This window comes from Oncorhynchus nerka, linkage group LG20, assembly GCF_034236695.1.
Source record: "Oncorhynchus nerka isolate Pitt River linkage group LG20, Oner_Uvic_2.0, whole genome shotgun sequence".
NCBI classification, from domain to species: domain Eukaryota; kingdom Metazoa; phylum Chordata; class Actinopteri; order Salmoniformes; family Salmonidae; genus Oncorhynchus; species Oncorhynchus nerka.
This window is the reverse complement of record NC_088415.1, coordinates 35,758,203-35,770,254: the sequence shown is the minus strand read 5'-3', so window position 1 is coordinate 35,770,254 and position 12,052 is coordinate 35,758,203. Positions and strand designations below refer to the sequence as shown.

The 12,052-nt window shown below is 48.2% G+C and overlaps 1 protein-coding gene across 2 annotated transcripts in view; it reads right to left on the bottom strand.

Annotated features, from left to right (window-relative positions):
* The window catches only part of LOC115102376 (protein prickle-like), a 44,652-nt gene that overhangs the window by 14,762 nt on the left and 17,838 nt on the right, over positions 1–12,052 (bottom strand). For both annotated transcript variants that reach the window (XM_029622278.2, XM_029622279.2), the window contains exons 3-4: positions 494–677; positions 192–305 (exon numbers count right to left, since the gene is read on the bottom strand). In XM_029622278.2, coding sequence (XP_029478138.1) covers positions 192–305; positions 494–677 — 298 coding nt within the window. The remainder of the gene's footprint in view (positions 1–191; positions 306–493; positions 678–12,052) is intronic.

Below are 12,052 nucleotides of genomic sequence, written 5' to 3'. Positions count from 1 at the left end.
GTCCAAACTTGTGACTGTTACATTACAGACCAGAGGCTAGGGAAACCAAAATCTCCCACAGACGTGCAGTACAGTAAAGAATAGTTATAATGCTGAGTCAGACAAGCATCACAGAAAACAATCATATTATAGCCCAGGGGCTTTAGGACAACCAAAACCCCACGCAGAGTTACAGTATTAGCGACTGTTACCTCACTGTCGTGAGCTGGTAGCTGGTGGAGGAGTTGTTTTATGCGGTACCTCTCTCCTGAGCTGTTAGCATAGGGCACTCTGTCCTCCGGGATACAGCTGAAATACTGATACACCTGCATTAAAAACAAGCATGTTCAGACACACACTTCTTTGACAGGGGCAGCGAGGCCATTTTTTTTATACCCTGTGTGTATGCAAATAAGAATGAGTGTTGAAGTTTAAACATACAGCTAACTGTCAAAATAAAAGGAAACACATGAGTAAATGAGCGATGCCAAGTATATTGAAAGCTGGTTCTGACCTGTTCGGGCTTGAGTCCAGGCGGGACCCAGGCGTACTCCTCGGAGGCGCAGCCCGAGTCGTCGTCGGAGATGGAGTGTCTCTGGAAGTCTGAGACCAGCTTCACCATCATCCTCTCCAGCTGGCCCGGCACTGCCCGCACTGCATGCTCCTCACGCACACACTTACAGTGCACACAGATCTTCCTGTGGATGGAAAGAGAGGACAACAGGTCCAATACACGCAACACCCACCAAACTAAGATATTTTTTAACACATCCTATTATCTAATCATAAAACATGCCATTGTTTGCCAACATTTGCCAACCATTCCAATAGACTCATACACATGCCCACACATCCATACTGTCTGTGGTCAAGTATTCCATGGCATGAACATACTTTGCGTTGGATACATGATGTAATTAGCAAGCCCACAAACATTATTGAGCGTGACTCAATATGACTCCCCGCATCACAGTCACGCATTACTAAGACAACGAGCAGGTGTTCATCCAAGGAGAGGCACATCACAAACTCAGACACACAGACCCAGTCAAATACTCACTGCGCAGAAGCTAAAACGAGCATGTAGTCTAACTGCAAACTGACATGCACACCCGCATTCAGTGTAACAGTGACACCGTCGGACACACACACATAACTGGATGAGGTAGCTGACCATTCTCCGATTACCTGATGAAAGAGGCTGACCCCTGCCCGTTAAGGGGTCATATTTAACACCTTGTCACCTATGGTAAACATACTGGTAAGTCTCATCTCTTCTTGAATCAGACCCTGCATAAGTCATGACTTTCATGAAGCATCATGATGATGCGTTTTACAATATCTTGAAAACCGGACTGCTGACATGCAAAACCTTTTGGGTCTGTATCAGATGACTAACACAAATATCGGTTTTGAGTGGATTTCTCCTTTAAGATTCCCACCCTTGCTCTATCACGCCACTGAGCTAGCAGGAAATGAGGTCACTGATGTAAGCCTGGGCCTGGCCATCCTACAGTGGTTAATACAGATGTAGGATCTTAATTTGAGTCAGTCTGCTACAGCAGAAAATGATCCTGCAGCAACAGGAAATGTTTTTTTGTAAGGTAAACTAAAGTCTGAAATTTCTATGTGAAATATTACACATTTCAGAAGCCTTTTTAAACCTCAAATACACCACAAGTTTTAAATGACCGGATAGTTTATCCTGCAACAGGTTGATTAAATTAAGATCCTACATCTATAGCAGGAGGACACCCACTCTGGGATGTCATATCTTTCCTCAGAATCAATCTGTAATTGGGCCTGTCTGTATGTGGGATTGATCATGGGAGAAAGGTTTTGTACAGTACGTGCTAATGTATGTGCAAGCATTACATGTGTGTGGATGCATCAGTGTGTTGGCTGCTGCATATACAATATCTCTGGCTCTTGTGTGATTGCATAACAGGCCCTCAGCTGGTATTTGCAGCTCAAGGCCTGTTCCTCAGGCACAGATGGAGGACAAAGCCGCTTTGCTTAGACACAAACATACCCCCCCAGCCCCCCCACCCCTTAACCCAAACACCAGCTCTAAACACACCCACTCTCTCTCCGACCAGAGGCCAATCCTTTCATGTAGATAAACATCCTTCACCAGTCAGTCCTCCATCCTTCCTACTATTACCTTCCCATTAAAATATTAAACTGTTGGGCCTTCCTGTCCAATCTTTATTCTGCTGCTATTCAGTCTGCTGATACTATGATATCTATGCCTTTGCTGTACATTTACTTTGGTTCCTTAACGGATTGCTTTCATCACTGGCTGCCGTAGCTCCTTATAAGGCCAGGTTGTAGTGCAGCAGGTCCTGTATAAATCATGGTAAACATAGCAGGTCACCTCAGGGTAAGCCATTCTGGCAAGACTCACTAGCCACAATCTGGCCCCAGCTGTTTGTCCTCAGAGCCTGTGTACACTCTACATGCGTGCATGTAAGAGGCACAGTGAGACACCATATGTGCACGTGTATATGTGTGTGTGTAGTACAGATGACTTCCAGCATGCAGGCAGCAGGAAAACCACTACAGATGTACCAGGAAATGTTATCCAGCCACCCACTCAAAACGACAGGCAGGTTTATCAGTAAAATAATCAGCAAAGAGTTGTTCAGAGTATAGTAGCCAAGTCCAACATTAAACCCAATTACATCAGCCAGAGCTAGGAGAGCAGTTTCTAAACCAATTTATTTTAAACGATGTGGACTGTGTGCAAATGGGCTTGAGTGTTATTAACCTAGTTGTATCTTCTTGCCAGCCTGGAAAGACGTATAGCTGGCCATTAAGAGTATATTTAGCTACGCTCAGATGGAATGCCAGGGCGGCACACACGGCCTCCACAGCCACACCCAGCTACTGCCACCAAGAGGGCCTCAGAAATGACCAGCATCGTTACCGTGGTTACAGAGCATGAGCAGATGCTGATTTGATCTGTTTAGCTTGTAATCCGTGTCACGCCTCTGCATCAGCGCTCTGTAACAGTTGTTGTTGAGGCATCTTACTTTGTGTTGATGTGTAAACAGTGAGCCTGGTAGTGGATAATCCCATACATGATTGACTGATGGGCAGTAGGATACAAGTAAAGCAGTGTAGGCTGCTTTTCTATTGTGCTCCTGAGGCCCATCACAAACTAGTACTATACATTTAGATAAACAATACAGTATATACACTTCTTATATCCTCTACAAAAACAGTGTGTGAAGAATCCATGTCAGGGATGTGCATCTCTCAAGACGATTCGATACATGGGCTCCGATACTTGATTAAAAAATAAAAGATACCTATATATATATATATATATTTATTGTCGACAGCTAGTCTTACTGGAGTCGTGCACGTAACGAAAAATACATCACAGACAAAATACTTTACAATTGACATGAATGTATAAACATCAATATGTCGTGTGCATCTATCAGTTACACACAGATGTCAGCACATACAGTACACACAAGTAGGTCACATGGGGAGAGGCCGTTGTGCCGAGACATGTTGCTTTATTTGTTTTCTGAAACCAGGTTTGCTGTTCACTTTTTTATTTATTTTTTTATTTCACCTTTATTTAACCAGGTAGGCTAGTTGAGAACAGGTTCTCATTTGCAACTGCGACCTGGCCAAGATAAAGCATAGCAGAGTGAACAGACAACACAGAGTTACACATGGAGTAAACAATTAACAAGTCAATAACACAGTAGAGAAAAAAAAGGGGAGTCTATATACAATGTGTGCAAAAGGCATGAGGAGGTAGGCGAATAATTACAATATTGCAGATTAACACTGGAGTGATAAATGATCAGATGATCATGTACAGGTAGAGATATTTGTGTGCAAAAGAGCAGAAAAGTAAATAAATAAAAACTGTGGGGATGAGGTAGGTGAAAATGGGTGGGCTATTTACCAATAGATTATGTACAGCTGCAGCGATCGGTTAGCTGCTCAGATAGCTGATGTTTGAAGTTGGTGAGGGAGATAAAAGTCTCCAACTTCAGCGATTTTTGCAATTCGTTCCAGTCACAGGCAGCAGAGTACTGGAACGAAAGGCGGCCGAATGAGGTGTTGGCTTTGGGGATGCTCAGTGAGATACACCTGCTGGAGCGCGTGCTACGGATGGGTGTTGCCATCGTGACCAGTGAGCTGAGATAAGGCGGAGCTTTGCCTAGCATGGCCTTGTAGATGACCTGGAGCCAGTGGGTCTGGCGACGAATATGTAGCGAGGGCCAGCCGACTAGAGCATACAAGTCGCAGTGGTGGGTAGTATAAGGTGCTTTAGTGACAAAACGGATGGCACTGTGATAAACTGCATCCAGTTTGCTGAGAAGAGTGTTGGAAGCCATTTTGTAGATGACATCGCCGAAGTCGAGGATCGGTAGGATAGTCAGTTTTACTAGGGTAAGCTTGGCAGCGTGAGTGAAGGAGGCTTTGTTGCGGAATAGAAAGCCGACTCTTGATTTGATTTTCGATTGGAGATGTTTGATATGGGTCTGGAAGGAGAGTTTGCAGTCTAGCCAGACACCTAGGTACTTATAGGTGTCCACATATTCAAGGTCGGAACCATCCAGTGTGGTGATGCTAGTCGGGCAAGCGGGTGCAGGCAGCGATCGGTTGAAAAGCATGCATTTGGTTTTACTAGCGTTTAAGAGCAGTTGGAGGCCACGGAAGGAGTGTTGTATGGCATTGAAGCTCGATTGGAAGTTAGATAGCACAGTGTCCAATGACGGGCCGAAAGTGTATAGAATGGTGTCGTCTGCGTAGAGGTGGATCAGGGAATCGCCCGCAGCAAGAGCAACATCATTGATATGCACAGAGAAAAGAGTCGGCCCGAGAATTGAACCCTGTGGCACCCCCATAGAGACTGCCAGAGGACCGGACAACATGCCCTCCGATTTGACACAATGAACTCTGTCTGCAAAGTAATTGGTGAACCAGGCAAGGCAGTCATCCGAAAAGCCGAGGCTACTGAGTCTGCCGATAAGAATATGGTGATTGACAGAGTCGAAAGCCTTGGCAAGGTCGATGAAGACGGCTGCACAGTACTGTCTTTTATCGATGGCGGTTATGATGTCGTTTAGTACCTTGAGTGTGGCTGAGGTGCACCGTGACCGGCTCGGAAACCAGATTGCATAGCGGAGAAGGTACGGTGGGATTCGAGATGGTCAGTGACCTGTTTGTTGACTTGGCTTTCGAAGACCTTAGATAGGCAGGGCAGAATGGATATAGGTCTGTAACAGTTTGGGTCCAGGGTGTCTCCCCCTTTGAAGAGGGGGATGACTGCGGCAGCTTTCCAATCCTTGGGGATCTCAGACGATATGAAAGAGAGGTTGAACAGGCTGGTAATAGGGGTTGCGACAATGGCGGCGGATAGTTTCAGAAATAGAGGGTCCAGATTGTCAAGCCCAGCTGATTTATACGGGTCCAGGTTTTGCAGCTCTTTCAGAACATCTGCTATCTGGATTTGGGTAAAGGAGAACCTGGAGAGGCTTGGGCGAGGAGCTGCGGGGGCCGGAGCTGTTGGCCGAGGTAGGAGTAGCCAGGCGGAAGGCATGGCCAGCCGTTGAGAAATGCTTGTTGAAGTTTTCGATAATCATGGATTTGTCGGTGGTGACCGTGTTCCCTAGCCTCAGTGCAGTGGGCAGCTGGGAGGAGGTGCTCTTGTTCTCCATGGACTTCACAGTGGCCCAGAACTTTTTGGAGTTGGAGCTACAGGATGCAAACTTCTGCCTGAAGTAGCTGGCCTTAGCTTTCCTGACTGACTGCGTGTATTGGTTCCTGACTTCCCTGAACAGTTGCATATCGCGGGGACTGTTCGATGCTATTGCAGTCCGCCACAGGATGTTTTTGTGCTGGTCGAGGGCAGTCAGGTCTGGAGTGAACCAAGGGCTGTATCTGTTCTTAGTTCTGCATTTTTTGAACGGAGCATGCTTATCTAAAATGGTGAGGAAGTTACTCTTAAAGAATGACCAGGCATCCTCAACTGACGGGATGAGGTCAATGTCCTTCCAGGATACCCGGGCCAGGTCGATTAGAAAGGCCTGCTCACAGAAGTGTTTTAGGGAGCGCTTGACAGTGATGAGGGGTGGCTTTGGACTTCCGGGTTGGAGCGAGCGGTCGCATCCGAGCGCTTCGGTCTGCAGGTAGTATAACTTTTCATCACATTTCATTACATTTCATTATAGTACAACGGTTTGATTTGTCTAATCTTAGCAATTTCTTCTTAGCTAGCTACATAGCCGTCTTTGTATCAAAGATAATTGCGTAATTATCGTATTTCGTCGTCCTAACGTAGTCTAGCTAGCCAGCTAGCAAACGTCCACCGTCTTCCGAATAGCAGCACTGTTAAAACTATTACACTCAACTGAACGACTTGATTAGTGTAGTGTTAGCTAGCTACATAGTTGTCTTTGCTGTCTTCGTATCCAAGATAATTGTGTAGTTTAGAGTGTGTAGTCTTAGAGTGATTATCTTAATTTACCGAGGTTAGCTAGCCAGCTATTTGTCGTCCTTAACGTAGGAGACACTGCTAGCTAGCCAACAGCTAGCCAACAGCTACCGAATAGAACTTCCTCACTCAACAACCCGGTCGCATTCGCTCCACAGGTAGTATCACATTTTCATTTCATTTCATTACAGTACAACGGTTTGATTTGTTTGATCGTAGCTAGCTACATAGCTAGCTACATAGCCGTCTTTGTATCAAAGATAATTGTGTAGTCTAGAGCGATTTTCTAGGTTAGCTAGCCAGCTATTGTCGTTCTTTTAACGCAACGTAACGTAATCAACACTGCTAGCTAGCCAGCTAGCCCCCGAATAGCACCACTGTAGAAACTATCACACTCAACGGAACGACTTGATTAGTGTAGTGCCAACAACGCAGCCACTGCCAGCTAGCCTACAAAGTCAACAACGCAGCCACTGCCAGCTAGCCTACTTCAGCAGTACTGTATCATTTTAATCATTTTAGTCAATAAGATTCTTGCTACGTAAGCTTAACTTTCTGAACATTCGAGACGTGTAGTCCACTTGTCATTCCAATCTCCTTTGCATTAGCGTAGCCTCTTCTGTAGCCTGTCAACTATGTGTCTGTCTATCCCTGTTCTCTCCTCTCTGCACAGACCATACAAACGCTCCACACCGCGTGGCTGCGGCCACCCTAATCTGGTGGTCCCAGCGCGCACGACCCACGTGGAGTTCGAGGTCTCCGGTAGCCTCTGGAACTGCCGATCTGCGGCCAACAAGGCAGAGTTCATCTCAGCCTATGCCTCCCTCGACTTCTTGGCACTGACGGAAACATGGATCACCACAGGTAACACTGCTACTCCTACTGCTCTCTCTTCGTCCGCCCACGTGTTCTCGCACACCCCGAGAGCTTCTGGTCAGCGGGGTGGTGGCACCGGGATCCTCATCTCTCCCAAGTGGTCATTCTCTCTTTCTCCCCTTACCCATCTGTCTATCGCCTCCTTTGAATTCCATGCTGTCACAGTTACCAGCCCTTTCAAGCTTAACATCCTTATCATTTATCGCCCTCCAGGTTCCCTCGGAGAGTTCATCAATGAGCTTGATGCCTTGATAAGCTCCTTTCCTGAGGACGGCTCACCTCTCACAGTTCTGGGCGACTTTAACCTCCCCACGTCTACCTTTGACTCATTCCTCTCTGCCTTCTTCTTTCCACTCCTCTCCTCTTTTGACCTCACCCTCTCACCTTCCCCCCCTACTCACAAGGCAGGCAATACGCTCGACCTCATCTTTACTAGATGCTGTTCTTCCACTAACCTCACTGCAACTCCCCTCAAAGTCTCCGACCACTACCTTGTATCCTTTTCCCTCTCGCTCTCATCCAACACTTCCCACACTGCCCCTACTCGGATGGTATCGCGCCGTCCCAACCTTCGCTCTCTCTCCCCCGCTACTCTCCTCTTCCATCCTATCATCTCTTCCCTCTGCTCAAACCTTCTCCAACCTATCTCCTAATTCTGCCTCCTCAACCCTCCTCTCCTCCCTTTCTGCATCCTTTGACTCTCTATGTCCCCTATCCTCCAGGCCGGCTCGGTCCTCCCCTCCCGCTCCGTGGCTCGACGACTCATTGCGAGCTCACAGAACAGGGCTCCGGGCAGCCGAGCGGAAATGGAGGAAAACTCGCCTCCCTGCGGACCTGGCATCCTTTCACTCCCTCCTCTCTACATTTTCCTCTTCTGTCTCTGCTGCTAAAGCCACTTTCTACCACTCTAAATTCCAAGCATCTGCCTCTAACCCTAGGAAGCTCTTTGCCACCTTCTCCTCCCTCCTGAATCCTCCTCCCCCTCCCCCCCCCTCTGCAGATGACTTCGTCAACCATTTTGAAAAGAAGGTCGACGACATCCGATCCTCGTTTGCTAAGTCAAACGACACCGCTGGTTCTGCTCACACTGCCCTACCCTGTGCTCTGACCTCTTTCTCCCCTCTCTCTCCAGATGAAATCTCGCGTCTTGTGACGGCCGGCCGCCCAACAACCTGCCCGCTTGACCCTATCCCCTCCACTCTTCTCCAGACCATTTCCGGAGACCTTCTCCCTTACCGCACCTCGCTCATCAACTCATCCCTGACCGCTGGCTACGTCCCTTCCGTCTTCAAGAGAGCGAGAGTTGCACCCCTTCTGAAAAAACCTACACTCGATCCCTCCGATGTCAACAACTACAGACCAGTATCCCTTCTTTCTTTTCTCTCCAAAACTCTTGAACGTGCCGTCCTTGGCCAGCTCTCCCGCTATCTCTCTCAGAATGACCTTCTTGAACCAAATCAGTCAGGTTTCAAGACTAGTCATTCAACTGAGACTGCTCTTCTCTGTATCATGGAGGCGCTCCGCACTGCTAAAGCTAACTCTCTCTCCTCTGCTCTCATCCTTCTAGACCTATCGGCTGCCTTCGATACTGTGAACCATCAGATCCTCCTCTCCACCCTCTCCGAGTTGGGCATCTCCGGCGCGGTCCACGCTTGGATTGCGTCCTACCTGACAGGTCGCTCCTACCAGGTGGCGTGGCGAGAATCTGTCTCCTCACCACGCACTCTCACCACTGGCGTCCCCCAGGGCTCTGTTCTAGGCCCTCTCCTATTCTCGCTATACACCAAGTCACTTGGCTCTGTCATAACCTCACATGGTCTCTCCTATCATTGCTATGCAGACGACACACAATTAATCTTCTCCTTTCCCCCCTCTGATGACCAGGTGGCGAATCGCATCTCTGCATGTCTGGCAGACATATCAGTGTGGATGACGGATCACCACCTCAAGCTGAACCTCGGCAAGACGGAGCTGCTCTTCCTCCCGGGGAAGGACTGCCCGTTCCATGATCTCGCCATCACGGTTGACAACTCCACTGTGTCCTCCTCCCAGAGCGCTAAGAACCTTGGCGTGATCCTGGACAACACCCTGTCGTTCTCAACTAACATCAAGGCGGTGGCCCGTTCCTGTAGGTTCATGCTCTACAACATCCGCAGAGTACGACCCTGCCTCACACAGGAAGTGGCGCAGGTCCTAATCCAGGCACTTGTCATCTCCCGTCTGGATTACTGCAACTCGCTGTTGGCTGGGCTCCCTGCCTGTGCCATTAAACCCCTACAACTCATCCAGAACGCCGCAGCCCGTCTGGTGTTCAACCTTCCCAAGTTCTCTCACGTCACCCCGCTCCTCCGCTCTCTCCACTGGCTTCCAGTTGAAGCTCGCATCCGCTACAAGACCATGGTGCTTGCCTACGGAGCTGTGAGGGGAACGGCACCTCAGTACCTCCAGGCTCTGATCAAGCCCTACACCCAAACAAGGGCACTACGTTCATCCACCTCTGGCCTGCTCGCCTCCCTACCACTGAGGAAGTACAGTTCCCGCGCAGCCCAGTCAAAACTGTTCGCTGCTCTGGCCCCCCAATGGTGGAACAAACTCCCTCACGACGCCAGGACAGCGGAGTCAATCACCACCTTCCGGAGACACCTGAAACCCCACCTCTTTCAGGAATACCTAGGATAGGATAAAGTAATCCTTCTCACCCCCCCACTTACTAGATTTAGATGCACTATTGTAAAGTGGCTGTCCCACTGGATGTCTTAAGGTGAACGCACCAATTTGTAAGTCGCTCTGGATAAGAGCGTCTGCTAAATGACTTAAATGTAAATGTAAATGGGTGGTCGTTTGACTGCGGCACCGTAGCGGATACAGGCAATGAGGCAGTGGTCGCTGAGATCCTGGTTGAAGACAGCGGAGGTGTATTTGGAGGGCCAGTTGGTCAGGATGACGTCTATGAGGGTGCCCTTGCTTACAGAGTTAGGGTTGTACCTGGTGGGTTCCTTGATGATTTGTGTGAGATTGAGGGCATCTAGCTTAGATAGTAGGACTGCCGGGGTGTTAAGCATATCCCAGTTTAGGTCACCTAACAGAACAAACTCAGAAGCTAGATGGGGGGCAATCAATTCACAAATGGTGTCCAGGGCACAGCTGGGAGCTGAGGGGGGTCGGTAGCAGGCGGCAACAGTGAGAGACTTATTTCTGGAGAGAGTAATTTTCAGAATTAGTAGCTCGAACTGTTTGGGTATGGACCTGGAAAGTATGACATTACTTTGCAGGCTATCTCTGCAGTAGACTGCGACTCCTCCCCCTTTGGCAGTTCTATCTTGACGGAAGATGTTATAGTTGGGTATGGAAATCTCTGAATTTTTGGTGGCCTTCCTGAGCCAGGATTCAGACACGGCAAGGACATCAGGGTTAGCAGAGTGTGCTAAAGCAGTGAGTAAAACAAACTTAGGGAGGAGGCTTCTAATGTTGACATGCATGAAACCAAGGCTTTTTCGATCACAAAAGTCAACAAATGCGGGTGCCAGGGGACATGCAGGGCCCGGGTTTACCTCCACATCACCCGCGGAACAGAGAAGGAGTAGTATGAGGGTGCGGCTAAGGGCTATCAAAACTGGTCGCCTGGAGCGTTGGGGACAGAGAATAAGAGGAGCAGGTTTCTGGGCGTGGTAGAATATATTCAGGGCATAATGCACAGACAGGGGTATGGTGGGGTGCGGCGGAGGTAAGCCCAGGCACTGGGTGATGATGAGAGAGGTTTTATCTCTGGACATGCTGGTTGTAATGGGTGAGGTCACCGCATATGTGGGAGGTGGGACAAAGGAGGTATCAGGGGTGTGAGGAATAGGACTAGGGGCTCCATTGTGAACTAAAACAATGATAACTAACCTGAGCAATAGTATACAAGGCATATTGACATTTTAGAGAGACATACAGCGATGCATACAGTGAACACAGGTGTTGAATTGGGAAAGCTAGCTAAAACAGTGGGTGAGACAACAGCTAATCAGCTAGCATAACAACAGCAGGTGAGATGGCATTGACTAGCCAACTCGGCCGACAGATAAAACAAACAAGCAGAAAGGAGTACCGTGATTAATGGACAGTCCAGCGTGCATCAGCTATGTAGCCAAGTGATCAGAGTCCAGGGGGCAGCGGTGGATGGGGCAGGGGGGCTGGGCTGGCGAGTGTTATCCAGGTTAAGAAAACTAACAATGACTAAATAGCTTGTAGCTCTATATGAGAAGGAGTTCCATGCAATCATGGCTCTGTAGAATACTGCATGTTTCCTTGAATTGGTTCTGGACCTGGGGACTATGAAAAGACCCCTGGTGCCATGTCTGGTGTGGTAAGTGTGTGTGTGTGTCAGTGTTGTGTGTAAATTGACTATGCAAACCATTTGGGTTTTCCAGCACATTAATGTTTCTTATAAAAACAAGAAGTGATGTAATCAGTCTTTCCTCAACTCTTAGCCAAGTGTGACTGGCATGCATAGTATTAATATTAGCCCTCTGATTACAATTAAGAACAAGACTTGCCGCTCTGTTCTGGGCTAGCTGCAGCTTAACTAAGTCTTTCTGTGCAGCGCCATATAACTGGACAATAATCAAGATGAGATTAAACTAGAGCCTTGATACAATACAGGGAAAAAAAAACATTCAAAATCTGCTGCTGATGGATCTCATGAGCTGGGCCTGGATTATGTTTGTGTGCCATTCAGAAGGTGAA